Source organism: Pristiophorus japonicus, chromosome 22 (genome assembly GCF_044704955.1).
Source record: "Pristiophorus japonicus isolate sPriJap1 chromosome 22, sPriJap1.hap1, whole genome shotgun sequence".
Taxonomy (NCBI): Eukaryota; Metazoa; Chordata; class Chondrichthyes; family Pristiophoridae; genus Pristiophorus; species Pristiophorus japonicus.
This window is the reverse complement of record NC_091998.1, coordinates 63,197,129-63,223,113: the sequence shown is the minus strand read 5'-3', so window position 1 is coordinate 63,223,113 and position 25,985 is coordinate 63,197,129. Positions and strand designations below refer to the sequence as shown.

The following is a 25,985-nucleotide window of genomic DNA, read 5'->3' as shown; positions in this document are numbered from 1 at the left end:
CACAGTATTTACGTGTCTGGTCCAGTAAAGTTTCTGGTCAATGGGTCACACCTATTTTTTTCTCTGGCTGCAGAGACCTGGCGTGTGAGTTGGCTATCACAACTCAACCACTGATTGATTGATTGTGGAGGCTCAGAGCGGGCACATTGTTTAGATACAATTGATGCAATGTGCCAGCTGAGAATTTGGGAGAGCTATTTGTAACTCTGGGTCACCTTGCCATCCCTTTATTATCTGACTGATAAATCCAGTGATCCAAGTTGACAAGATTATGAGGGGGCTTGACAAGGTGGATGCAGAGAGGATGTTTCCACTGATAAGGGAGACTAGAACTAGGGGGCATAATCTTCGAATAAGGGGCCACCCATTTAAAACTGAGGAGGGTTGTAAATCTGTGGAATTTGCTGCCTCAGAGAGCTGTGGAAGCTGGGACATGAATAAATTTAAGACAGAAATAGACAGTTTCTTAACTGATAAGGGAATAAGGGGTTATGGGGAGCGGGCAGGGAAGTGGGCCCGAGTCCGTGATCTGATCAGCCATGATCGTATTAAATGGCAGAGCAGATTCGTGGGGGCCATATGGCCTACTCCTGCTCCTAGTTCTTATGACAGCTGTCTGTCTGGATCTGTCATTTGTTTATCTCTCCTCCCCTTTTTTCCCTTCCTCTCCCAAAGGTGCTGGCTCCTTTCTAGCATTAGATTAGGTGCCTTTCACTGCTTCACTCCCTTTCCCATGTGAGAGCATTGCTGGCGGGACATTGCCGCCTGGTCCTGCCCTATCCACAAGCGCTCATTTAACAGGAATGTATACCTTTGTTGAATTTTAATTTTCCCTCCTTGCTGAGATAAATTGCTGTACCGCCCTACTGCCATCCCAGCTGAGGTTAAGTAAACTGGGAGCAGGAGGAGGCCCTTCAGCCCCTCGAGCCTGCTCCGCCATTCTATCAGATCATGGCTGCTCTGTACCTCAGCTCCATCTACCCACCTATGTTCCATGTCCCTTGATACTCTAAGCCAACAAAAATCTATCGATCTCTGTCTTGACAGCTCCAGTTGACCCCCAGCACCCACAGCCTTTGAGGGAGGGAGTTCCAGATTTTCACTCGCCTTTGTGTGGGGAAAAAGTGCTTCCTGGTTTTACTTCTGAACGGCCTAACTCTAATTTTAAGATGTTATCCCCCCTCGCTCTTGATTCCCTACCAGTGGAAACAGTTTTTCTCGCTTTACCCTATCGAATCCTTTTAACATTTTAAACACCTTGATCAGATCACCTCCTCAATCTTCTGAACTCCAGGTGATACAAGCCTAGTCTATGCAATCTGTCCTCATAATTTAACCCACTAAGTCCCGGTGTCATTCTGGTGAATCTGTGTTGCTCCCCCTCCGAGGCCAATACATCCTCCCTGAGGGCTGAGGCCCTGCAATGATTGCAATGCTGTAGATGGGGCCTGACCAAGGCTCTAAACAACTCAACATCACTTTCTTCCCATTGTATTCCAGCCCCCTCGAGCTAAAGGCCAACATTCCCATTAGCCTGCTTGATTGCTTTTCATACATGTCTACCTGCTTTTTAGTTATTGATGTACTTGATCTCTCAAATCTCAGGTCCTCTACAATGCCTCAGGTCTCGCCTTTTAGAAAGTACATCAGTTTATCTTTCTTGGGTCCAAAATGCATGATGTAACACTTGCCAACTTTGGACTCCCATTTGCCATAGTTTTGGTAACCGTGATTGAACTCTGGACCAGTATTGGCTGTACAGCTCCGTTCCACACTGACCATTCAGGGCAAATCTGTACTGCATCTCGTCTTGAGTTGTGCGATGTTTGATATCTCTCGGATTGCTCAGGACCTGTAGGCATTTGCACAGAGAACCTTTGGACTCCTGGCTACGTATTATTTATTTGTTTTGGTGATGTGGGCACCACTGGCAAGACAGTATTTACTGCCTATCCCTCGTTGTCCTGCGGCCATTGAGAATCAGTTCTGTAGCGTGGGACTGGAGTCGCACGTAGGCCAGAATTGGTCGGGGTGACACCGACGGATTCCCTTCCCCAAAGAACATTGGGAACGAGTTGGATTTTTACAGCAGTCTGGAAGCTTCCTGGTCATTCTCTGGCCTCAATCCACAAATTATTAAGTTAAGCAACAACTTGCATTTATATAGCGCCTTTAATGTAGGCACAAGGCGCTTCACAGGAGTATTTTCAAACAAAATTTGACACCGAGCCACTGAACTGGTTGGCAGACAGGAAGCAAAGCGTAGGAATAAACGGGTCCTTTTCAAAATGTCAGGCAGTGACTAGTGTGGTACCGCAAGGTTCAGTGCTGGGACCCCAGCTATTTACAACATACATTCAATTCCTTCATCTAAATCATTAATGTAATATCTTCAAGTTTGCAGATGACACTAAGCTGGGTGGTGGTGTGAGCTGTGAGGAGGATGCTAAGAGGCTGCAGGGTGACTTGAACAGGTTAGGTGAGTGGGCAAATGCATGGCAGATGCAGTATAATGTGGATAAGTGTGAGGTTATGCACTTTGGTGGCAAAAACAGAAAGGCGGATTATTGTCTGAATGGTGACAGATTAGTAAAAGGGGAGGTGCAACGAGACCTGGGTGTCATGGTACATCAGTCATTGAAAGTAGGCAAGCAGGTACAGCAGGCGGTGAAGAAAGCAAATGGCATGTTGGCCTTCATAGCAGGAGGATTTGAGAATAGGAGCAGAGAGGTCTTGCTGCAGTTATACAGGGCCTTGGTGAGACCACACCTTCAGTATTGTGTGCAGTTTTGGTCTCCTAATCGGAGGAAGGACATTCTTGCTATTGAGGGAGTGCAGCGAAGGTTCACCAGACTGATTCCCGAGATGGCAGGACTGACATATGAAGAAAGACTGGATCGACTAAGCTTATATTCACTGGCATTTAGAAGAATGAGAGGGGGTCTCATAGAAGCATATAAAATTCTGACGGGATTAAACAGGTTAGATGCAGGAAGAATGTTCCCGATGTTGGGGAAGTCCAGAACCAGCGGTCGCAGTCTAAGGATAAGGGGTAAGCCATTTAGGACTGAAATGAGGAGAAACTTTTTCACCCAGAGAATTGTGAACCTGTGCAATTCTCTACAACAGAAAGTTGTTGAGTCCAGTTCGTTGGATATATTCAAAAGGGGGTTAGATGTGGCTCTTGTGGCTAAAGGGATTAGGAGGTATGGAGAGAAGGCAGAAGTTGCATGATCAGCCATGATTATATTGAATGGTGGCGCAGGCTCGAAGGGCCGAATAGCCTGCTCCTGCACCTATTTTTTATGGGATATTAGGGCAGGTGACCAAAAGCTTGCTGAAGAGCTAGGTTTTAAGGAGCGTCTTAAAGGAGGATAGAGAGGTTCAGGGAGGGAAGTTCAGAGCTTGGGGCTTCAGCCTGCCAATGGTGGAGCGATCAGTAAGCACAAGAGGCTAGGATTGGCCAGTTTCACAACTTGCCCTGGTGGGATTTGAACTTCAGCCTTTGCATTTCAAGTCCAAAAATACAACCACAAGTGACTGGAACTTGGTCATCATTACGCAACGAGAGTAACTGTGGGCTAGTGGAGAGACAAGGTGACGCAACTAGGGAATCGGGAGCCGCTTCACTCGGTGGCTGGTATTGGATTGTCACTGATAGGCCGGGCACCTGGTGCTGTGGGGCATATTGTGCAGCACAATGGAGAATGGATTCAGATAGCTGACTCGATGGCCCAAGTTAACATCGCTCAGCACTTGAAATGACTGTCGATGCATATCCATTAAAGTAGAGTTTTGATGTTGAACAGGGAGATCTGGAGTTGAAATCTCTTCTCAATTCGACAAGCTGTTGGGAAAGTGAAGCGATTTCAATCCACGTTCCTATACAGATGAAGCTTTGAGCCAGGGCGTTTGCTGTGTTCTCTGTGTAATGGTATCATTACATTGGGAAAATTGTACCTAACAATGTGAAACATGCTTCCTCTAATCATCCCCCTCCAGTAACAGCCCTGTCCCCACCAGTACTTCACCCCAGCGTCAGCGGTGCCTCAGTGGGTAGTACTCTGGCCTGTGTCAGAAGGTTGTGGGTTTACGACGCACTCCAGAGACTTGAGCACAAAAATCTAGGCTGACACTCCAGTGCAGTGCTGCACTGACTGAGTTCTTCAGAGAAAGAGAAAGACTTGCTTATATAGCGCCTTTCACGAGCACCAGAAATCCCAAAGTGCTTTGCAGCCAGCCAATGAAGTACTTTTGGGGTGTAGTCACTGTTGTAATGTGGGAAAAAGGTGCCGTCTTTCGGATGATGCATTGAACCGAGGCCCCATCTGCTCTCAGGTGGACGTAAAAGATTCCATGACACCATTTCAAAGATAATCAGGGGAGTTATCCCTGGTGTCCTGGCCAATATTTATCCCTCAACCACCTTCATTAAAACAAGTTATCTGGTCATTATCACATTGCTGTTTGTGGAATCTTGCTGTGTGCAAATTGGCTGCTGCATTTCCTACATTATAGCAGTGACCGCACTTCAGAAGTGCTAATTGGCTGTAAAGCGCTTTGGGATGCCCTGAGGACATGAAAGGCGCTATGAAAATGCAGTGCTCTCGCCCCACACACACACACACACACACACACACACACACACACACCAAGTTTGGAAGGGCACAGTCTCGAATTGTAGTTTGTTTATGCTTCCACAGTATGAAGATCTCACCCACCCATAACTGAAATCCTAGCTCTCTAGGAGGGCGGATGTGGGGCATTGTGTGTGTGTGACGCGGGAACGAGCAGATCAGGAGATGAGGAAGAGAGCCAGTTGAATGGGACACTGTTTTTGTGCGCGCTTGACTATTAATGTAGGAAAGCAGCTGGTATTTGATGTATGTGAACCCTGTGATTAAGGTTTTAATTTAAGGGCTGAGGTCCTATATCAAGCTAGCTTGCAGTGACTGCACAAGTTGCAGTTTTAATTTGTGGTCGGTGAATCAATCCAATTTTGTACTCGTCGTCCATGAAGTCATCCAACTCCCTCAATTAATTTCAGCCTCCCGCTCCCCTCAGCTGCTCATTCTCTTATAATAAGTCAGTATTACAGTGCGGGTAAATCCAACAGCGTGTAATTGAGTTTTTAAAAAAAAGTTACGTAGGAGTGAAACTATTTTGATTAGCGACCACGAGACTCTTGTCGCAGAATAGCAATCCCGTCATGATCATGGGTAGATTGGGGCTATTTTAACTGTTGGGAAGGAAGATTAGAAGCTGGGATTGTTCTCCTTGGAGCAAGAGAAGGTTAAGGAAAGATTTAATAGAGGTGTCAGCCATGGCTCAGTGGGTAGCACCCTTGCCTCGTGAGTCAGAAAGTTATGGGTTCAAGTCCCAGGGACTTGAGCACGTAATCTAGGCTGACACTCCAGTGCAGTGCTGAGGGAGCGTCTTTCGAATGAGACGTTAAATCGAAGCCCCGTCTGCTCTATCAGGTGGACGTAAAAGATCCCATGGCATTATTTCAGAGAAGAGCAGGAGAGTTATCCCCGGTGTCCCGGCTGATATTTATTCCTCAATCCACATAATGAAAAGAGATTATCTGGTCATTATCACGTTGCTGGCTGTGCGCAAATTGACTGAAGTAAATCCAGTGGTCGTGAAAGGCACTATATAAATGCATGTCTTTCAAGTCTTTTTCAAAATCTTGACTGATTTTGATAGGGTAAATAAGGACAAACTGTACACAGATTGAAGATCATTGCCAAAGAAACATGGGGGAGAGGAGGATTATTTTTACACTAAGTTGTTACGATCTGGAATGTCTGAAAGGGAGGTGGAAGTAGATTTAATCGTAATTTTAAGTCAATAATGGAGGGCTATGGTGAAGGAGGAGGGTAATGGGACTAATTGGAAAGCTCTATCAAATAGCCGGCACAGACACAGACCTGCGTCCCATCACTGTGTGAGGGACACACAGATACAGACCTGCGTCCCATCACCGCGTGGGGCAAACGCAGATACAGACCCGCGTCCCATCACCGCGTGAGGCAAACGCAGATACAGACCTGCGTCCCATCACCGTGGGGGAAACGCAGATACAGACCTGCGTCCCATCACCACGTGGGGCAACCGCAGATACAGACCCGCGTCCCATCACTGTAGGGGAAACGCAGCTACAGACCTGCGTCCCATCACCGCGTGGGGCAAACGCAGATACAGACCCGCGTCCCATCACCGCGTGAGGCAAACGCAGATACAGACCTGCGTCCCATCACCGTGGGGGAAACGCAGATACAGACCTGCGTCCCATCACCACGTGGGGCAACCGCAGATACAGACCCGCGTCCCATCACTGTAGGGGAAACGCAGCTACAGACCTGCGTCCCATCACCGCGTGGGGCAAACGCAGATACAGACCAACGTCCCATCACTGGGGGAAACGCAGATACAGACCTGCGACCCATCACTGCGTGGGGCAAATGCAGATACAGACCTGCATCCCATCACCGTGTGGGGCAAACGCAGATACAGACCTGCGTCCCATCACCGTGTGGGGGAAATGCAGGTACAGACCTACATCCCATCACCGTGTGGGGCAAACGCAGATACAGACCCGTGTCCCATCACTGTGTGGGGGAAATGCAGGTGGGGCAGTGTAGAAGGAGTTTTACTCTGTACCTAATCCATGATGTACCTGCCCTGGGTGAGTGTTTGTTGGGATAGTGTAGAGGGGGCTTTATTCTGTATCTAACCTGTGCTGTACCTGCCCTGGGAGTGTTTGAAGGGACACTGGAGGTAGCTTTACTCTAAACCCATGACATACCTGTAGAGGGAGCTTTATTCTAAGCAATCGGTTAAGCAACACCTCGATTTCAAAATTCTCATCTTTGTTTACAAATCCCTCCATGGAGTTGCCCCTCTCTATCTCTGTAATCTCCTTTTGGCTTGACAACCCCCTAAGATATCTGCGCTCCTAATTCTGCTCTTGAGCATCCCTGATTATAACTGCTCAACTATCAGCGGCCGTGCCATCAGCTGCCTGGGCCCCAAGCTCTGGAACTCCCTCCCTAACCCACTCCGCCTCTCTACCTCTCTTTCCTCCTTTAAGACGCTCCATAAAACTAACCTCTTTGACCAAGTTTTTGGTCATTTACCGTAATTTCCTCTTGTATGGCTTGGTGTCAAATTTATTTGTTTTGTCATATAATATTCCTGTGAAGCGCCTTGGGACATTTTACTACATTAAAGGTGCTATATAAACACAAGTTGCATCTAACCCGTGCTGTACCTGCCCTGGGAATGTTTGATGGGACAGTGTAGAGGGAGGTTTACTCTGTATCTAACCCCGTGCTGTACCTGCCCTGGGAGTGTTTGATGGGACAATGTAGAGGGAGCTTTACTCTGTAACCCCGTGCTGTACTTGCCCTGGGAGTGTTTGATGGGACAGTGTAGAGGGAGCTTTACTCTGTACCTAACCCCGTGCTGTACCTGCCCTGGGAGTGTTTGATGGGACGATGTAGAGGGAGCTTTACTCTGTATCTAATCCGTGCTGTACCTGCCCTGGGAGTGTTTGATGGGACAATGTAGAGGGAGCTTTACTCTGTATCTAATCCGTGCTGCACCTGAACTGGGTATAAATGATGGAGACGAGCTTTTGCATAACTCATTTTGTTACCTCCTCTTTCCATTTTAATGTTATTTTTGTGTGTTAGAAATGTCAATTTGTGTGTTTATATCTGATGTTCACTTTGTGTTGCCAGGTAAATCACATCTGGCGATTGTGCAGAAGGTGAACAGTGAAGGTGAGGGAGATCCCTTCTACGAGGTGTTGGGTCTAATCACTCTTGAGGATGTCATCGAGGAGATCATCAAATCGGAAATTCTTGATGAATCCGACATGTACTGTGAGTTGCATTGATATTGGGGGAAATGAGAACATAGGAACCCTTTGAGCCTGTTCCACCATTCCATTAGATCATGGCTGATCTGAATCGTGGCTCCATAACCCTTCACACCCTAGCTTAACACACAGCTATCAATCTCCATTTTGAAATTCTCAATTGACCCCCAGCCTGAACAGCTTTTTGGGGAGAGAATTCCAGATTTCCACTAAGCTTTGTGTGAAGAAGTGCTTCCTCACATCACCCCTGAATGACCTGGCTCTAATTTTTAGGTTACTTTCCCCTGTTCTGGACCCCCACCACCACCACACAGCAGCGTTCTAATGGCAAAAGCCGTGCACGCGGTTATTTGAATGGGCTGCGCACCCAAAAAGAAAATTAGTGGGAACATTGCCCATCAGAGGAAAAAGTTTCTCATCCTCTCTCCCCTATCAAGTCCTGTAATTATCTTAAACACCTCAATTAGATCACCCCTTCATCTTCTACTTCTCCAGGGAATACAAGCCTCATAATTTAAACCTTTTAGTTCCAGTATCACTGGTTGAATCTGCGATGCATGCACTCCAAGGCCAATGTATCCTTCCTGAGCCACAGTGCTCCAGATGGGGGCTAACCTGAGCTTTATATAACTCTATATGGGGGGAGGGGGAAATAGAAGAGTATGGGGAATGGGCACCTTTTTTGAAGCGGTTTTCTCTCGTGTCTTTTTCAGTTGACAACCGAAGCAAGAGGAAAGTTCCAACCCGCGGCAAGAAAAGGGACTTCTCCGTCTTCAAACCCACGATACACGAGGTGAAAATCAAGGTGTCCCCTCAGCTGCTGCTGGCTGCTCATCGCTTCCTATCGACAGGTGAGAGGCTGCTTCTAACTTTGTGCCGAGTTTCTGCTCCTCGACTGTTGTTTGGGGGCGCGGGGGGATGGGGAGTGGGAATAAACCCCTCATCTCTTTTTCCCCCCCCCCCCCCCCCCCAGAATTAAAGATTCCCATGGTGCCGATTGGCGATTACACCGTGTTTGTTTAATGCAAACTGTTTTGGTGGTGTCGGTGGGATTTTGGTACGGCACAGTTCAATGCCGGGTGTGTGAAACAGTCCCACTCTGTCCACCTGAATTGTGAAAAACGCCCAGCTGTACAATTCCAGACTGGGACCGTCCGCACTGGGGCTGTGTGTGTGGAGCAAGAGCATTTTTGAGCTGTGTAACACTGGGGTGGAGTACAGGTGGGGACAGGACTGTCAGTGGGGTTAGGTGCAGGCTGTGGACATGAGTTGTGAACCAGAGGACTCCGATTTAAGTTAATTGACAATAAAGCCAGGGGGGGAGATGAAGAGAAATATTTTTATGCAGTGGGTTGCTATGATCTGGAATGCGCTGCCTGAAAGGGTGGAAGCTGGTTCAGTAGTAACTTTCAAAAGGGAATTGGATAAATACTTGAAAAGGAAAGATTTGCGGGGCTCTGGGGAAAGAGCAGGGGAGTGGGATGAATTGGATCGCTCTTTCAAAGAGTTGGCACAGGCATGATAGGCCGAGTAGCCGTCTTCTGTGCTGTAAGATTCTAATGAGGGGGTATTGGAGTGAGGTTTGCTTGTTTCTGCTGTGTGTTGTATCGAAGCATTCAACCAGCCCAGCGTCAGCAATGCTTGTCCTGTGGTGTGCTGGGGGCATGCATGTAATGGGAGAGGAGATGCTTGTCGGTCAAAGTGTCGTAAACACTGGCAAACTTCCCCTTGTTGAGTCCAGTTATTGTGTTTTGGGGGTGGGGGGGCATGGGGGTTGCAGATGGTGTGTTTAGAGCATCATTAAAGGGGGAGGGAAGGGGTTTATTCAGTGATCTTCCCCCTCCCTCTCGAGGTTGCTGTTCTAGACCTGTACTAGCAGTCCTGCGCAGAGCAAGAGGTGAGGGGATGTCACTGATGCAACTGTTGCTGCTGCTGATGACGCCAGTATCTGTGGAGCATGTCCCGGCTGCCCTCGCAGCTGGGAACCTAGGGACACCCAAAATGAGAGATCCTTTTGATGCATCTCCCAGAATAGGGGCGACCCTCCGTGTCCATATCGTAATATCCACAAATTGAAAAACCCTACAACTTGTATTTATACAGCGCTTTTAACGTAGTAAAACGTCCCAAGGTGCTTCACGCGGGGGAGCTAAATGTCAAAATTGACTCCGAGCCACATAAAATGATGTTAGAGGTAGGTTTTAAGGTCTTCAAGAAGGACAGCAAGGCAGAGAGCTTTAGGGCCTAGGCAATGGAAGGCACGGCTGCCAATGGTGGAATGATTAAAACCGGCTATGTGTAAGAGTCCAGAATTGGAGGAGTGCAGAGATCTCTGAGGGTTGTAGGCTGGAGGATGTTAGAGATAGGGAGGGGACAAGGCCATGGAAGGGATTGAACACGAGGATGAGAATTTAAAAATATCCAGGAGCCAATGTAATTCAGCGAGCAAGGGCTGATGGGAATACATGGAACCTAATTGCATGTGTGATCCTGTCACGATTGAGTTTGTTTCAGCTGCTGTCAGCCAGTCAGTGCCTAGCTGTAAGAAGCGCGTAGTCTTGGGTGTGCTGTGCTAGGTAGACAGACGAGCTCAGTGAACACAGTCAGACTTAATTACAGGGATCCAGGTAATTACCCATCTTGTCTGTCTCGGGCTGTGGGAAAAGAGTAGCACAATTGCTCAAACAGGAGCCTGTTTGTAGTTTGCATGACTTGGTAAAGATCTGGAATAATTACATCAGCCTTATTTTTTGTCCCTTGTTTTTTCTGCTTTGCATTTGATTGAGGCCAAGGGCTGGTTTGAGAGAGAGAGGGAGAGGTGGGTCAGCCAATGTGACTTCTGCTGGCCCCACTTCATGATGGGTATTGCACGACTTAGCACTGAACTAACTGAGGACTGGAGACACTTGAGCTTGATCACAAAGACCACATACTTCCTCCTCCTTAACGCTGCCCATCTCCGCCCCTGTCTCAGCTCATTTGCTGCCTTATCTGTGCTTTTGTTACCTCCAGACTCAACTATTTCAACGCACTCCTGGTTGGCATCCTAACTCGCACCAAGTCCCATTCACTGATCACCCATCTGCTCACTAACCTACATTGCCTCTCGGTCCGGCAACGCCTCAATTTAAAAATTCTCATCCTTGTGTTGAAATCCCTCCAAGGCCTCAAAGCTCCCTATCTCGGTAATCTCCTCCAGCCCTACAACTGTCTGAGATCTCCACGCTCCTCCGATTCTGTCTTCTTGCGTTTTAATCGCTCCATCATTGGCAACCGTGCCTTCAGCTGCCTGGGCCCAAAGTGTTGGAATTCCTTAAATCTCGCCGCCTCTCTCTCTCTCTCCTCCTTTTAAGATGCTCCTTAAAACCCACCTCTTTGACCAAGCTTTTGGTCATCTGCCCCAATATCCCCTTATGTGGCTCAGTGTCAAATTCTGTTGATGCTCCTGTGAAGGGCTTTAGGACGTTTTACTACGTTAAAGGCGCTATATAAATGCAAGTAGTTGTTGAAAGACTGGGAGTGGACCTACTAGCAGTGTGTACAGTAGGAAACGTTGAAAAGCTAGATCTGGAACATTAATTCAAACTGAACTGTGACGAGGGGGGTCAAACTGGGGTTTAGAGAACTGTAGGACGGAGCAGCAGCAGATTGCAATAGGTCTGAGGGAAATGGAGGTGAAAATCCTGCAATCATTGAGACAGCAGCTGGATGCCGTAGAGCGATGTTCCATTAATGTTTGGGGATGTCCAGTCCCTTTAATGGGCTGCGCGGCCCCTTTAAATTTCCGTGAGTGTGCGTTTTTCCTCTTGTAAAGCCAGAAGGAGCTCCAGGCAGCTGCGCAGCTTAAAGGGAACATTGCTGTAAAGTATTCCCGGACTGTAGGGTATTCCCGGGTTGAAGGGAGGAATGGCCTCCTTCATCCGCGTCTTGTCTTGTGACTTCATGCCCAGGTTACATGGTGCATTTGGTTAATGCTGAGCCTCGCATTGACTCAGCCTGTGTAATGTAACCAGTCTGCGCGTATCTCTGCGATGGGGACCTGTGTCCACTCCTGAGTTGACGTAATGAAGTAATGGTCAGAGTCTGCGGTTCCCTCCCTGGTTTATCGGCCATGGCAGGTGTGAGGGAAGGGAATTGTGGACTATTTTCCTGTTGTATCTCAGTACACTCGCGGGCTCCCAATCTTTCAAATAATCCCATGTTTTCACTTGTAGAAACTATGGCTCAGAGGGTAGCACTCTCGCCTCTGAATCACAAGGTCGTGGTTTCAAGCCCCACTCCAGAGACTTGAGCACAAAACCTAGGCTGACTTTCCAGTGCCAGTGCTGAGTGAGCGCTGCACTGTCGGAGGTGCCGTCTTGGATCAGATGTTAATTGTCTGCCCCCCTCGGGTGGATGTAAAAGATTCCATGCACTATTTGAAGAGCAGGGGAGTTCTCCCAGTGTCCTGAGCCAAAATCTATCCCTCAACAAACATCAATAAGGCAGATTATCTGGTCATTATCACATTGCTGTTCGTGGGAGCTTGCTGTGTGCAAATTGGCTGCCGTGTTTCTTACATTACAACAGTGACTACACTTCAAAAGTACTTCATTGGCTGTAAAGTGCTTTGAGATGTCCTGAGGTTGTAAAAGATGCTAAATAGATGCAAGTCTTTCTGGATGGGATATATAGAAGTGAGGTACTGCAAAACTGTTGGCTTCTGTGGTAAGGGACTTCCTGTTGGTGCGGAAGCCGACACTCACTGTGACGGGAGACTTGTTTTGTTTAAGAATTGGGGATGATGTCATTGGGGGTGGGAAGGCAGAATGTCGGTTGTAGATTCGAGTCAGTCACATGGCAGGAGTGACTCAGCATTTGACCTGGCTTTTTATTGGTGGACTCAATTACTCTTCCACTTGAGACACTGAGGAAACCACGGCAACCGAAACAAAACTGGTCCCAAAAAAGCGATAGCAATTGAATGCAACAAAGGGTGGATGGTAGGTGAGAGAAGAAAGAATTGTTTAAACTCCATGAGGCTGTTTGGCTTAGTTTATCTACTTTAAAGTAACTGTTATTTGAGGGAAATCTCAGCTCATGGGCGGTTGTGGGGAGGGGAAATCTGGCTTTAGGAGGTTTAGAGGGGAGGTTTCTTCACCCAGAGGGTGGTGGGGGGTCTGGAACTCGCTGCCTGAAAGGGTGGTAGAGGCAGAAACCCTTACCGCATTTAAAAAGTACTTGAATGTGCACTTGAGGTGCCGTAACCTACAGGGCTACGGACTGAGAGCTGGAAAGTGGGATTAGGCTGGATAGCTTTTTGTCAGCAGGTGCGGACACGATGGGCCGAATGGCCTTCCGTGCTGTAAATTTCTATGATTTAACCGTCCCTCTGAAATGGCCTAGTAAGGCGCTCCACAGTAACAGACTGTTATGACACGGTGTGAGAGTACATTCACCACACGAACTGCGGCGTTTCAAGGCGGCACCACCACCTTCTCGAGGGCAATTGGGGAGGGGCAATAAATGCTGGCCTTGCCAGTGACGACCACATCCTGTGATTGAATTTTTTTTTAAAACAACCCTCCGGGGGAAATCTCACTGCAACCCAACCCACTATGGGTCTGCATGCTGGGTGTGTTGTTGGGCGTGCTATGTATCCCTGGTGTCCTGGGCAATATTTATCCCTCAATCAGCTAACAAAAAAACAGATTATCTGGTCATTATCACATTGCTGTTTGTGGGAGCTTGCTGTGCGCAAATTGGCTGCCGCGTTTCCCACATTGCAACAGTGACTACACTCGGTGTGTAATTGGCTTTAAAATGCTTTGAGACGTTTGGTCATGAAAGGCGCTATAGAAATGTAAGTCTTTCTTTCTCTGTCTCTACTTAGTTTCTTTAGCTTCTCTAATTATGTCCCCCTCCCCTCTCCACAGAATTATCTTTTCTCATCACTCCATTCCTCTCTCCCATTGTTTGATTAACCCTGCAGTTCAGGTGAAAGGTCAGTCCGCACTATCGGTCACATCTTTATCCAGAAGTACCTCGTCAGGATGCTCCATCCATCATAGTGCGTGACAAACCTGATTTAATTTTTTGAAAAGATGACTAAAGTAATGGACAGGGGAATGTCTATGGATATTTTCTGGACTTCCAGAAGGTATCTGATAAAGTCCCTCATAAGAGACTGTTTACTAAGGTTGCAGAAGAGCCGAGGGCCCGGGGCAGCACTGGCCAGCCCACACTGCGCTATGTGAGTGCACTAGGCCCGTGCAGCAGAGCAGGTCTCCAGTCGTCTTGGGTAATCCTTGCCACTGGACTAAGACCTCGCTCTGTCAAGCCCGTGTGGTGGCTGGTGTGCAACGGCCACCCCACGTTAAAAAAATCCACGCACAGGCATCTTCCACCCTTCAGGATGTAGTTCGGGATCCGGAATATTAGGTCCTTCATTGAAACACCCGTGAACTCATCCCTTTTTTGGCATGGAAGCAAGTCATCCTTGATACGAGGGGCCGCCTATGATGATGATGTGTACTGGTGATGGTGCTGACCTGCAGAGACTCGGTCCACATGTTGCATACCCTGCCTGGCTGGCAGTGCAGTGGGATAGTTTGCTCCAAGGGTGTTGATCTTTTTCGTTCTCCTTCGCAGAGGTCGCTGTTTTCTCCGTTGCTCACATGTCGGAGAAGATATTGCTGCGTCTCCTCAAACACCCCGAAGTCATCCACGAAATCAAATTTGAAGAGGACAACAAGCTGTCTGCCGACCATTATCTGTACGTGCGTGGCCGGGCGGTCGATTACTTTGTCCTCATTTTACAGGTAAGAAGCGTCTCGGCGAGGCTTGTTCTGTCACGTGTTTCTGAGAATTCCTCCCGATTCACCAGCCTGAATCTGTGCAGCAGATGGATGTGGCACCAAGGCTGTCACCTAATGCATCCTTGTCCGGTAAAATGTCACGCTGAACCCTGCACCACTTGTGTGATATTATGTCCCCTCCACAAACTGCCATCCTTAGCCGCCAACTCCATCCCTCCCCCTGGCCACTGAGGCTGATCCAGACTGCATGTAACCTCGGCGACCTATTTGACCTTCAGCTGAGCTTTCAACCCTATAGCCGCTCCATCACAAAGGCCGCCTACTTCCATTTCCGTAACATCGCCCGTCTCCACCCCTGTCTTAGCTCTACTGCTGCTGCAACCCTCATCCATGCCTTTGTTACCTCTAGACTTGACTATTCCAATGCTCTCTCGGCCAGCCTCCCACCTTCCACCCTCCCTAAACCTGAGCTCATCCAAAACTCTGGTGGCTGTATCCTAACTCGCACCCTTGCCTCAGCTGGCCACATTGACCCCGGTCCAGCAACGCCTCAATATTTAGAATTCTCATTCTTGTTTTCAAATCCCTGACCTCGCCCCTCCCTATCTCTAACCTCCTCCAGTCCCACAACCCTCCGAGATCTCTCTCTTTCTCCAATTCTGGCCTCTTGAGCATCCCGGATTATAATCGCTCCACCATTGGTGGCCGTGCCTTCAGCTGCCTGGGCCATAAGCTCTAGAACTCCTTCTCTCTCTCATCCGATAAGCCACACTTTAAAACCTGCTTTTTTGGACCACGCTTTTGGTCACCTGTCCTAATAGTTCCTTGCATGGCGCGGTGTCAAATTTTGTTGGCATTCCTGTTAAGCTTGGGACGTTTTACTATGTTAAAGTTGTTTTTGATGCACATAATTCATCCTCAAACGCCCCTCTCTCACATCAGACAGCCCATGTCCCCACTCCAGTGTTACCCACTTTCAAACTACTGTCTCCACACACAGCCCCTGTCCGAACATGCCAACAATGACTGACCTGGTTTGTCCAGCCTGTCCCACACAATTGCGATAGATAGATATATAATATATCTCAATATATAAACTCTCCACCCCACCTGAACCCATGTGATCGCCTAGGAGAGGCGTAAAACCAGATTTTAAAAAACGCAAGCCAGTTTGGGGTATATAATCTGTAAAATTCCTCCCTGACCCCCTTGGCCGATTGAAGCAAGTCCAACAGATTGCTCCGACCCTGATTCATGTTACACAGTACCTACCTCTTGTACAAGGTGATCTCCGCCCCAGCCAGAGACGGGTTCAGCTCTCGCTTCAATCAGCGTTTACTGTACAAGATGGCAGCCTATGCCATAGGTCAGGAGGTGCTACAGGCTCACAGTGCTGCCCCCCCCCCCCTCCCCCATCCCCTCCTGTACGTGAACCTATTTGCCCAGCTGGTACAGAGCATTTACCAAAAGTTCCCAGGTTCAATTCCTGTGCCTCTACTGAACCTGGTGGGAGTTGTGGTGATCGAGCTTTTCCTGGGTGAGGGAGGTGGAAAAAAACCAGCAAGGATTTCTGCTGCTGATCCGTTGATTCCTACTACGAAGTGAGGCCAGGTTCGAGCCTATCAGCCATGCCCCTCGTGGTAGAATAGTATTCAGTACTTCCCTCTCTAGGGTAAAGTGACGAACGGACACCGGGCATAGCACCTCGCACCACCGCGAGCCACCGCCTTGGAGAGTGGGGTGAGAGCTCGGAGAGAAAAATCGAAAGGTCCCAACATCAGCGTTCAATGTTTCCAGTTGTGCGTTGAATACGTCTGAGGCTTCCAGTCTGTGTCCAGTTTAAACGATCATTATTGTACCACAGGGTAAAGTGGAGACGGAGGCTGGGAAGGAAGACATGAAGTTTGAGACCGGACCGTTCTCCTATTATGGTACCATGGCCCTCAGCAACTTGCCTGTGGGTAAGAATATTTCAATTTATTCTTGTTGAGCCGTAATATTTTACAGGACACAGATGTCCTGAAACCCTGCAGGCTGTGTGAATTCAAGAATTTAGTAACATGGGAACAAGAGGAGGTCATTCAGCCCCTTAAGCCTGTTCCACTATTCAATTATACCATGTCTGATCTGTATCTTAACTTCCACCTCGGTTCTGTAATCCTTAAATACCCTTGCGTTACAAAAATATCAGTGTTGGCATTTTCAATTGACCTCGAGCCTCAACAGCTTTTTGGGGGAGGGAGGAGAAAGAGAGTGAGTTCCAGATTTCCACTACCCTTTTTGTGTAGAAGTGATTCCTGACATCACCCCTGAATGGGTTAGCCGTTGTTCAGTGGGCAGCACACACGCCTCTTGAGTCAGAAGGTTGTGGGTTCAAGTCCCACTCCAGAGACTTAACCACAAAATCTAGGCTGACACTCCCAGTGCGGTGCTGAAGGAGTGCCGCACTGTCTGAGGTGCTGTCATTTGGATGAGACGTTAAACCGAGGCCCCGCCTGCGCTCTCGGGTGGACGTAAAAGATCCCGTGGCACTATTTTGAAGAAAAACAGGGGCATTATCACCGGTGTCCTGGCCAATATTTATCCCTCAATCAACATCACCTAACGGCCAGATAATCTTTTTATAAAAAAAAATATCAGAATGCTGTTTGTGGGAGCTTGCTATGCGCAAATTGGTTGCCACGTTTCCCACATTACATCAGTGACTGACTACACTCCAAAAGTAATTTATTGGCTGTATAGCACCCGAGGTCGGGAAAGGTGCCATATAAATGGGGAGTATTTTTATTATTGATTGCCAGTAAAGTGTGTGCCTGCCTGCTCTGGGTCTCTGCATTTTAATCTTTCTCTCTCTGTTGCTTCGTCTCCATCTCCCAGTTCCTACTTCCAGGCTCCGCACTTGCAGCCTCAAACGAGCTTCCCTATTTTCTTGGTTCCGAGGTAAATCTTGCATGGTTTGCACGGTTTCTGTTTTTAATTTCCACTTGTCGCCTTCTGCCTTGAGGATTGTGCCGTCCTGCAGGTGAGCAAAGGTTTTTGGTTTGAAGCGTGTCTGAGGTGGGCATACCTTGAAGACAACTGTGCGCGCGCGCCCCCTCAACCCTGACACCCGCCAAGTGCTGGCCTCTTGCTGCTGCCTTCGAGCAGGCTGGGGAGCCGTCTGTTGAGACTGGGGGATTAACTCGGGTCGCGCCCTCTGGTGTCGGGGCAAGCGATTTGACTGCTTAGAATTCTGAGAGATTGGGATGTTCAGGCTGCAGTTTGTGGACAAAACATTTAAGAAGCAATCGTTTGGGGTGGGAGACTTGTGGTTTGACTCACTCGCGATAAATCTTTTAGCCCCACTTCTAACCGGTATAGAGTGGCAGTGTTGTGCTAGGCTCTGCATTGGACTGTACCTCACCCCAATGCGCAGAATTTCTGATCTCGGCCAACTTTCAGCTGCAGGCCCCCACTGTCATCATAGGTGGTTTCGCGAAACAAGGATGACTTGCTTCCACACAAAAGATCTCCCCCACTGTGTACAGCCTATTGGGAACATAGGACCAACAGGAAGCCATTCAGCCTCTCGAGCCTGACCCGCCATTCAATTAGATTATGGCTGATCTGTATCTTAACTCTATTTACCCGCCTTGGCTTCGTAACCTTTAATATCCTTACCCAACAAAAATGTCTCAATCTCAGTTATGACATTTTCAAATTGACCCCTAGCCTCAACAGCTTTTTGGGGAGGGAGTTCCAGATTCCCACTGCCCTTTGTGTGAAGAAGTGCTTCCTGACGTCGCTCCTGAACGGCCTGGCCGCTGTTCTGGACTCCCCCACCCCCCACCCGAGGAAATGGTTTTTCTCTATCTACCCTATCAACTCCTTTTAATCATCTGAAACACCTCAATTAGATCACCCTTTAATCTGCTATACTCAAGGGGGAATACAATCGTAGTCTATGCAACCTATCCTAACGAGCTTCCCTATTTTCTTAGTTCCGAGGTAAATCTTACATGGTTTGCACCTTGTAGCCCTGGTATCATTCTGGTGAATCGGCAAGCCCTCCAAGGCTGGTATGTCCTTCCTGAGTTATGGTGCCCAGAACTGAACCCAATGCTTCAGGTGGCGTCTGACCAGGGCTCCACATAACTTCCACCCCTTTGTGTTCCAGCCCCTTTGAGATCAAGGCCATGATTCCATTGGCCTTTTAAATTACAGCAGGGCAGGGGCCTCCTGCCTGCCTCTGGGACATGGGAACAAGCCTGGAAAAACCTCCTGTGGCGATGATTATTGGGCACTGTCGCAAACGGAGGAAGGTTCTGCAACTTTGCTAGGGTAAGGGTAGTCGGCCCCCATGGCTCTCGGGTTTGCCAACTTCCCCCGTCTCTCCGCCTGGCTTTGGGGGTCAACTAGAAACGTTCCTGCCAAGTCGTGTGGCTGGCTTTTCCAACGTGAAATTTCGCGCATGCGTGAAACTGAATGGGCCGCACAGCCCGTTAAAGGGACCATGTACCTCCCCAAAAAAGTTGGAGGAGGGTATTGGTCCTTTTAATTCGGGCTTCCTTGTATTTGGCGCCTCTGGAAGTCGGCCATGGTCAAACGGTAGAACTCGTGATGGATTTAAGTTCTTTCAAAATGGGGCAAGTCAAAACCTTTTGCTGACCTTTAACTAACTGAGCACGAGAAACACCAACCAATTAACAATGAGAAATTTACATGGGCTTCGACTCCAAATATCTTGGCTCAAAAAATCCCACTCAAATAGGATGGGATTTGACCTTGAGTCACATCAAGCCAGTGCACCTGGTGATGATCCTCAATGAATGTTGGCCTGAGTTATTCACCTCAACAATTGCTTGCTGTTTGTTCTGCTGGCCGATGACGTGTTTACTGCACTAAATCTTTCTGCATAAGTTCAATTTTTTAAAGTCAATTTCAAATGTTTATCTCCACAGCGATTGATTTCTACGCTTAATTCATGCAGGAAACCATCAGGGTGAAAGAGAGAGGGAGAGGAAATAGGACCAATGATTGAGGCAACACAAGGGCTGCGGGACGGAGGGGAAACTGAGGGAACATAAGTAGGAGTAGACCATACGGCCCCTCGAACCTGCTCCGCCATTCAATAAGATCATGCTTGATCTTTGACCTCAACTCTCCTCTCCAGCCCGATCTCCATATCCCCTGATTCCCCTAGAGTCCAAAAATGTATCTATTTCAGTATTGAATATATTCAACGATTCAGCATCTACCGCCCTTTCGGGTAGAGAATTCCAGAGATTCACAACCCTCTGAGTAAAGAAATTCCTCCTCAATACAGGCTTAAATGGCCGACCCCTTATCCTGAGACTGTGCCCCCTGGTTCAAGACTCTGCAGCCAGGGGTAACAACCTGTCAGCATCTACCCTGTCCATTCCCCTCAGAATCTTGTGTTTCAATGAGATCACCTCTCATTCTTCTAAACTCCAGAGAGTATAGGTCCAATCTAGTCAATCTCTCATCCCAGGAATCAATCTAGTGAACCTTTGTTGCAGTGTCTATAAGGCAAGTATATCCCTCCTCAGATAAGAAGACCAAGACTCTGCACAGTATTTCAGGTGTGGTCTCACCAAAGCCCTGTACAATTGTAATGAGACTTCCTTACTCTTGTACTCCAAACCCCTTGCAATAAAGTTTGGGAATTGCACAGTTTAAGATCCTGGGGAAGGACGAGTGCAGGCAGGCGGCTGGTGGTGATCCCAGCACGGTGAGGATGCAGGAAGCCAGTGCGGGATGACTTATTTGGAGGAGCGCGAGAAGTAGTATTGATAATACAGGTTTGAACACCTCTGGTCTGGCCCCCTCAGGACCTGTCTGGTGCCGAAACAGAGAATTTTCCGAACCACGGGAGGTCAGTGCTGGTGATTGCTGAGGGAGGGAGGAGAGGCGGGGAATGTTAGTGATTGGTCATTTCTCTCTCTCTCTGGTCTGACGCCCCTTCACTGCGCCGTCGAGTCCCACAATGAGGAAGCAGAGTGAGATGCGGATGGTCACTGGAGTGTTTGACAGCAAGCTCCAGGCCCAGGGAAGCGGCAGTTCCGCCACGGATGCCGAACCAGAGAGTCCCGGACCCGAGAGGTTGAACCTGTGCAGTTGAAACACAGACTGCGGCAGCCTCGGTTCACAATCTGCGCTGAACACTGTTGCTCTGTCACTGCACTCCAGTGAACGATAGACATCCTGTGCCTGCCCATTGATTCCGAGCTGATGGCCTGAAATAGATTGCTTTACGTGTTGCCGGATGCCCCGTTGCGTGAAGAGCCCCCGGCCCAGTGGGATGTGACCCGCTGGCCCACTGCAAATAACTGATCCATTTGATCTTCTGTTTGCTGTTTAGAATCCCGCCCATCCTCTCACCACAGCGAGTTGAATCGTTCCATGTTGCTTCAGCACTCCGAGCATTCCGAGTCCATGCCAACCATCGTAAGCTCGGGCACCCAGGCCAACTCGGCGCTTTACGTTCCCGATTTCTCTGTGAGGGCACTGACAGACCTGCAGTTTGTCAAGGTAAGAAGTCATAGAATCATACAGCACAGGAGGTCATTCAGGTATCGTGACTCTGTCGGTTCTGATGAAAGAGGTCTCTAATTAGTCCCATGCTCCTGTTCTTTTCTCATTCCTGTTTTTAGAAGAAAAAAAATTCCCTTCACGTATTTATCTAATTCCCTTTTGAAAGTTACTATTGAATCTGTTTCCACCACCCTTGCCAGGCAGTGCAGTGCGTTCCGGATCATAACTCGTTGTGTAAAAAAACAAGTCTTCTCCCTGGTTCATTTGCCAATTACCTTTAGTCAACGACCAATGTTCCCTGTAATTTGGGGGGGGGTGCTGCGTGGCCCATTCAAAATTCAGTGCAAGCCCTTTTTATCCCCAATCGAAAAGTGGGCCTCACTGGATAGTTGGAGCACGACACGGCCACGCAGCATAAAGGGAGAATTGTTACTAACCCTCCCACTTTCTATCAAATCCTCTTATAATTTTGAATACATCTATTCAATCTCCTCTTTACCTTCTCTGCTCTAAGAACAACAACCACAGTTTCTTCAGTCTCTCCACATAACTGAAGTCCCATGTCCCCGGTACTATATTAGTAAATCTCTGCTGCACCCTTTCCAAGGCCTTGAGTGTGGTGCCCAGAATTAGACACAGTGCTCGAGTTGAGGCCAAACCAGTGATTTATAAAGGTTTAGTCCTGGTTATTTCACCCTTTTTTGAGGGCCATTACAATGTCAATGCACTACTTATATTAAAAAAAAAATCTAATACAGGTTAATGTGCCATTTGTTTCTTGGATAATCTTAGTCCATTCCCCAGTGACAGCCCTGTCCTCACCAGTGTTGGCAGGCTCACAATGCTCTCTCCACAAACAACCCAAGTTTGGAAGGACATAGTCTAGAAGTACCATTGGGTGTTTTCACAATTCAACTGGAGTGTGAGAAAATTTCTCACCCCCACTATTGCACATAATTTGTCAGCCTGTGGCTCAGTGGGCAGCACCCTCGCCTCTGAATCCAGATGCTGTCCCACTCCAGAGACTTGAGTATAAAAATCTAGGCTGACACTCCAGTGCAGTGCTGAGGGAGCACTGCACTGTCGGAGCTGCCGTCTTTTGGATGAGACGTTAAACCGAGGCCCCGTCTGTTCTCTCGGGTGGAGGTAAAAGATCTCGTGGCACTATTTTGAAGAAGAGCAGGGGAGTTATCCCATTATCTCATGGTGTCCTGGCCAATATTTATCCCTCAAACAACAACGATGTAGAACAGCAATGGGAGAGATTTCAAACGGTGTTCAGCTGAGTGCAGGAACACCACTAAAAGGAAAGAACAAACTAAGCACTAATGAGACTCCATGGATGAATAAAGCCATAAGGGAACAATTGAGGGCAAGGAAAGAGGCATACATTAAGTACATAGAAAGCAGGGGAGTGCATGATAAGGGAGAATAGGAAGAGATTAGGAGAGAAGTAAAAAAAAAAACAATTGGGAAGGGAAAGAGAAACTTTGAAATTAACTTATCAAGGAACATAAAACAAAAAGCATTTTACAGGCACAATAAAAAAAAAAAAGGAAGGTCGGGATGGGAATAGGGCCATTACGAGATAGACAGGATAGTACCACAGGTAACGATAGAGAGATGGGAGAAATATTAAATAATTTTGCTTCAGTATTTACCAGGGAGATAGAAAGGTGGATATGGCATTGGATGATGAGATTAATAATGAGAAGTGCATTTAAAATAAAAAGAGAGGATATATTAAATAAACTAATCAAACTCCGAGGATTAAACCCCTGGTCTAGATGGATTGCAACCACACATTTTAAAAGAATCTAGGGAAGAGAGAGTGGAAGCATTTCTACTCGTATTTAACAATTCGTTAGAAAAAGGTGTAGTACCAGAGGACTGGTGGATAGCTAACATAATTCCTATATTTAAGAAGGGAGATAGAACATGTCCAGGGAATTATAGACCAGTCAGCTTAACATCGGTGGTAGGAAAAATAATGGAATCCCTACTAAAGGAGAAAATAGAAGAACATCTAGAAATCAAAAATATAGTAATGAATAACCAGCATGGATTTCAAAAGGGAAAGTCTGGCTTGACCAAGGTCAATGAATTTTTTGAAGAGGTAACAGAGAAAGCAGACAATGGTAATGTAGTAGATTTTCAAAAGGTTTCGCTAAGATACCCCATAATAGACTGATGAACAAGCTCACAATTTATATTAACAATTTAGACTTTGGAATCAAAAACACAATTTCTAAATTTGCAGATGACACTAAATTGGGCGATGGTCACTACTGAGGGGGCAATAAATTACAGGGGTCATTATTAAACTTGCAGAATGGGCATATAATTGACAAATGAAATTCAACACAGATAAATGTGAGGTATTACATTTTTGTAGGAAGAATAGGGAGGTCACTCATTATTTGGAGGGTGCGAATCTGGGTGGGGTAGAGGAACAAAGGGATCTCAGAGTACACATACACACATCGCTAAACAGATTAGTTAGCAAGGCTACTTTTAAAAGCAAACCAAGCACTTTGGGACATGAGGTGGTCATGAAAGGCTCTAAATAAATGCAAGTTTTTTTTACACAGCAACAATGATTGACAGGAAAAGACCCTCCGGTCCATCCAGCCTGTCCCACAGAACTGATGCCTTGTGCAACAGATTAAACCCCCAAGCCAATTAGGTGATAAAATCTGGACAATTCCTCTCTGATCACCCCACCATCCCCGTCCCCTCTACACAGGTGATCAAAACTAGTCCAGGATATCACTCCGGCCCTGATTAATGGTGCACAGTACCTACCTCTTGTACAAGGTGATCTCCGCCCCAGCCAGAAACCGGTCCATCTCTCGCTTGAATCAGCGTTCAACGCACGAGCCGGCAGCCTACAGGCCCGCTATTCTCTGGGAAAAGAACCACCTCCTGACATCCAGTCTCGATGTGGCCTTCACACAACTTGATATTGTGACCTCTGGGGAGATCACATGAACCACGTGTCATCTGTAAAGCCGCTTGCCTTCGATATGATACGATCTCTGCCCCGGTCATTGAAGACGTACAGAGAGTCAGTGCCCACCATACCAGTCGGCAACACATTCTAGGGGCTCACTACTCTCTTTTGGTGGGGGGGGGGGGGGAGATCCGCCCTATATCCAGTCTGTTCCTACTCTTGCGTAGTTTAAATGCATGTCCCCTGGTGCTCCACAAACTGTTCAACTGAATCGGGATAGAATCCTGCCCTTCCATTATTCTGTAATCCTCTGTCGGGTCACTGCTAAGTCTATGAGATGTGCAAGTAACACCAGTAAGATTTCACTGGATTGTTTGGAAATTTGATAAACGTAACTTCCTTCTAATTAGATCATGTTTGTGTATCAAAGAGCAATATTGTTTAGTGAAATTCTGTCCCTACAAAATAAATGGAGCTGAGAAAAATGGTTTGGGAATGGGGCTGCAGTACCACTCTGCGCCAGCTTGTGGCGCTGCTACCTGAGCTCAGCAGCTCCCCCAGCAGGTGTTTGGTTGGTATTGCAGCTGCTGGTAGCTGGCTATTGCACCACTTCACAAACTGGGAGTGAATATAGACTGGGACTTGGACCTCATTGGCTGTAAAGCACTTTGGAACACCTTGCGGTCATGAAAGGTGCTGAATAAATGCAAGTCCTTCTCTTTCTCCCTTTTTTTTCTTTTTTTCTTTCGCTTTTTCATTCTGAAATTGTTGAACTCGAAAGATGAGGTGCTGTTCCTCGAGCTTGCGTTGAGTTTCGTTGGAACCGTGTAAGAGGCCAAAAACTGAGAGGTGGGAGTTGAGCAGGGAATTAAAGGGACAGGCGACCGGAAGCTCGGGGTCACGCTTCTGGACTGAACGGAGGTGTTCCGCAAAGTGGTCACTCAAACTGTGTTTGGTCGCCCCGATGTAGAGGAGACCGCATCGTGAGCAGAAAGTACTGTATACGGAATTAATTCATCTTGTTTTTTTTTAATGAACAGGTCACGCGGCAGCAATATCAGAATGGATTAATAGCGTCAAAATTGGACAGCACCCCTCAATCCCCCGAGAACCCCCACACAAAGGTCGACATGGAGAAACCAGAGAGTATAGCGGACGAAACCACAAACCTCCTGAACGATCAGAACTCTTTGAACCGTAGATTGAACCACACTTCGGTGGAAAACAATATATGACCCCACTTCGAGGCCTGGTCCTCTGAGTGTTGGGCTCTGCACTTGGGCATTAACAATGGTTTATGTGAACAAACACTGCAACTTTAATATTGTGTGGGATTGGGGGTGGGGGGGGGGGGGGTGCTGGGGGTAAGGGAAAGTGGAAAAAACACGACACGAAACAACTTGGGACCTGATGGGGAAGACTCTCTGCTTTTTTTCAGTAGATCTGAGTGTGTGGAAAGAGAGGAATCCTGTCTGATGTATTACTAACTGGGGGAGCGCCGCTGTGGAGACACTATGGGGAAGAAAGACGAGACCTCCATTGAAAGACACGGTCGTCCAATGGCCATTTATTTTCCTTCTGGCAAATGAAGCTTTGCTGTCGAAGACAAGCTTTTAACTTGTACATTGGTCGAGAGCAATCTTGGGCGGCCTCAGATAGGTTAGGGCTGTGTGTTGCTGGGCAGCGCTGCAACCGTCACCTCGGGTTGGTGTGCAGCAATATTAAACCCCATCCAATTTCTGCCCAGCCACCATGTCAACCCTGAGATTTTTTTTCTCCCCTCAGATTCCTTTTTTGTATTTGTAGGTGAGGG

At 47.6% G+C, this 25,985-nt stretch overlaps 1 protein-coding gene across 2 annotated transcripts in view; it reads left to right on the top strand.

Moving 5' to 3' along the window:
- The window catches only part of LOC139235103 (metal transporter CNNM4-like), a 40,373-nt gene extending 14,873 nt beyond the window's left edge, over window positions 1–25,500 (top strand). The window contains exons 2-8 of one of the 2 annotated variants that reach the window (XM_070866265.1): window positions 7,749–7,892; window positions 8,602–8,739; window positions 14,519–14,688; window positions 16,550–16,646; window positions 17,563–17,625; window positions 21,047–21,216; window positions 25,213–25,500. In XM_070866265.1, the coding sequence (XP_070722366.1) occupies window positions 7,749–7,892; window positions 8,602–8,739; window positions 14,519–14,688; window positions 16,550–16,646; window positions 17,563–17,625; window positions 21,047–21,216; window positions 25,213–25,407 (977 nt within the window). In that variant the 3' untranslated portion in view covers window positions 25,408–25,500. The remainder of the gene's footprint in view (window positions 1–7,748; window positions 7,893–8,601; window positions 8,740–14,518; window positions 14,689–16,549; window positions 16,647–17,562; window positions 17,626–21,046; window positions 21,217–25,212) is intronic. The other variant, XM_070866266.1, reaches the window with a different exon arrangement.
- Window positions 25,501–25,985: the final 485 nt, after the last annotated feature.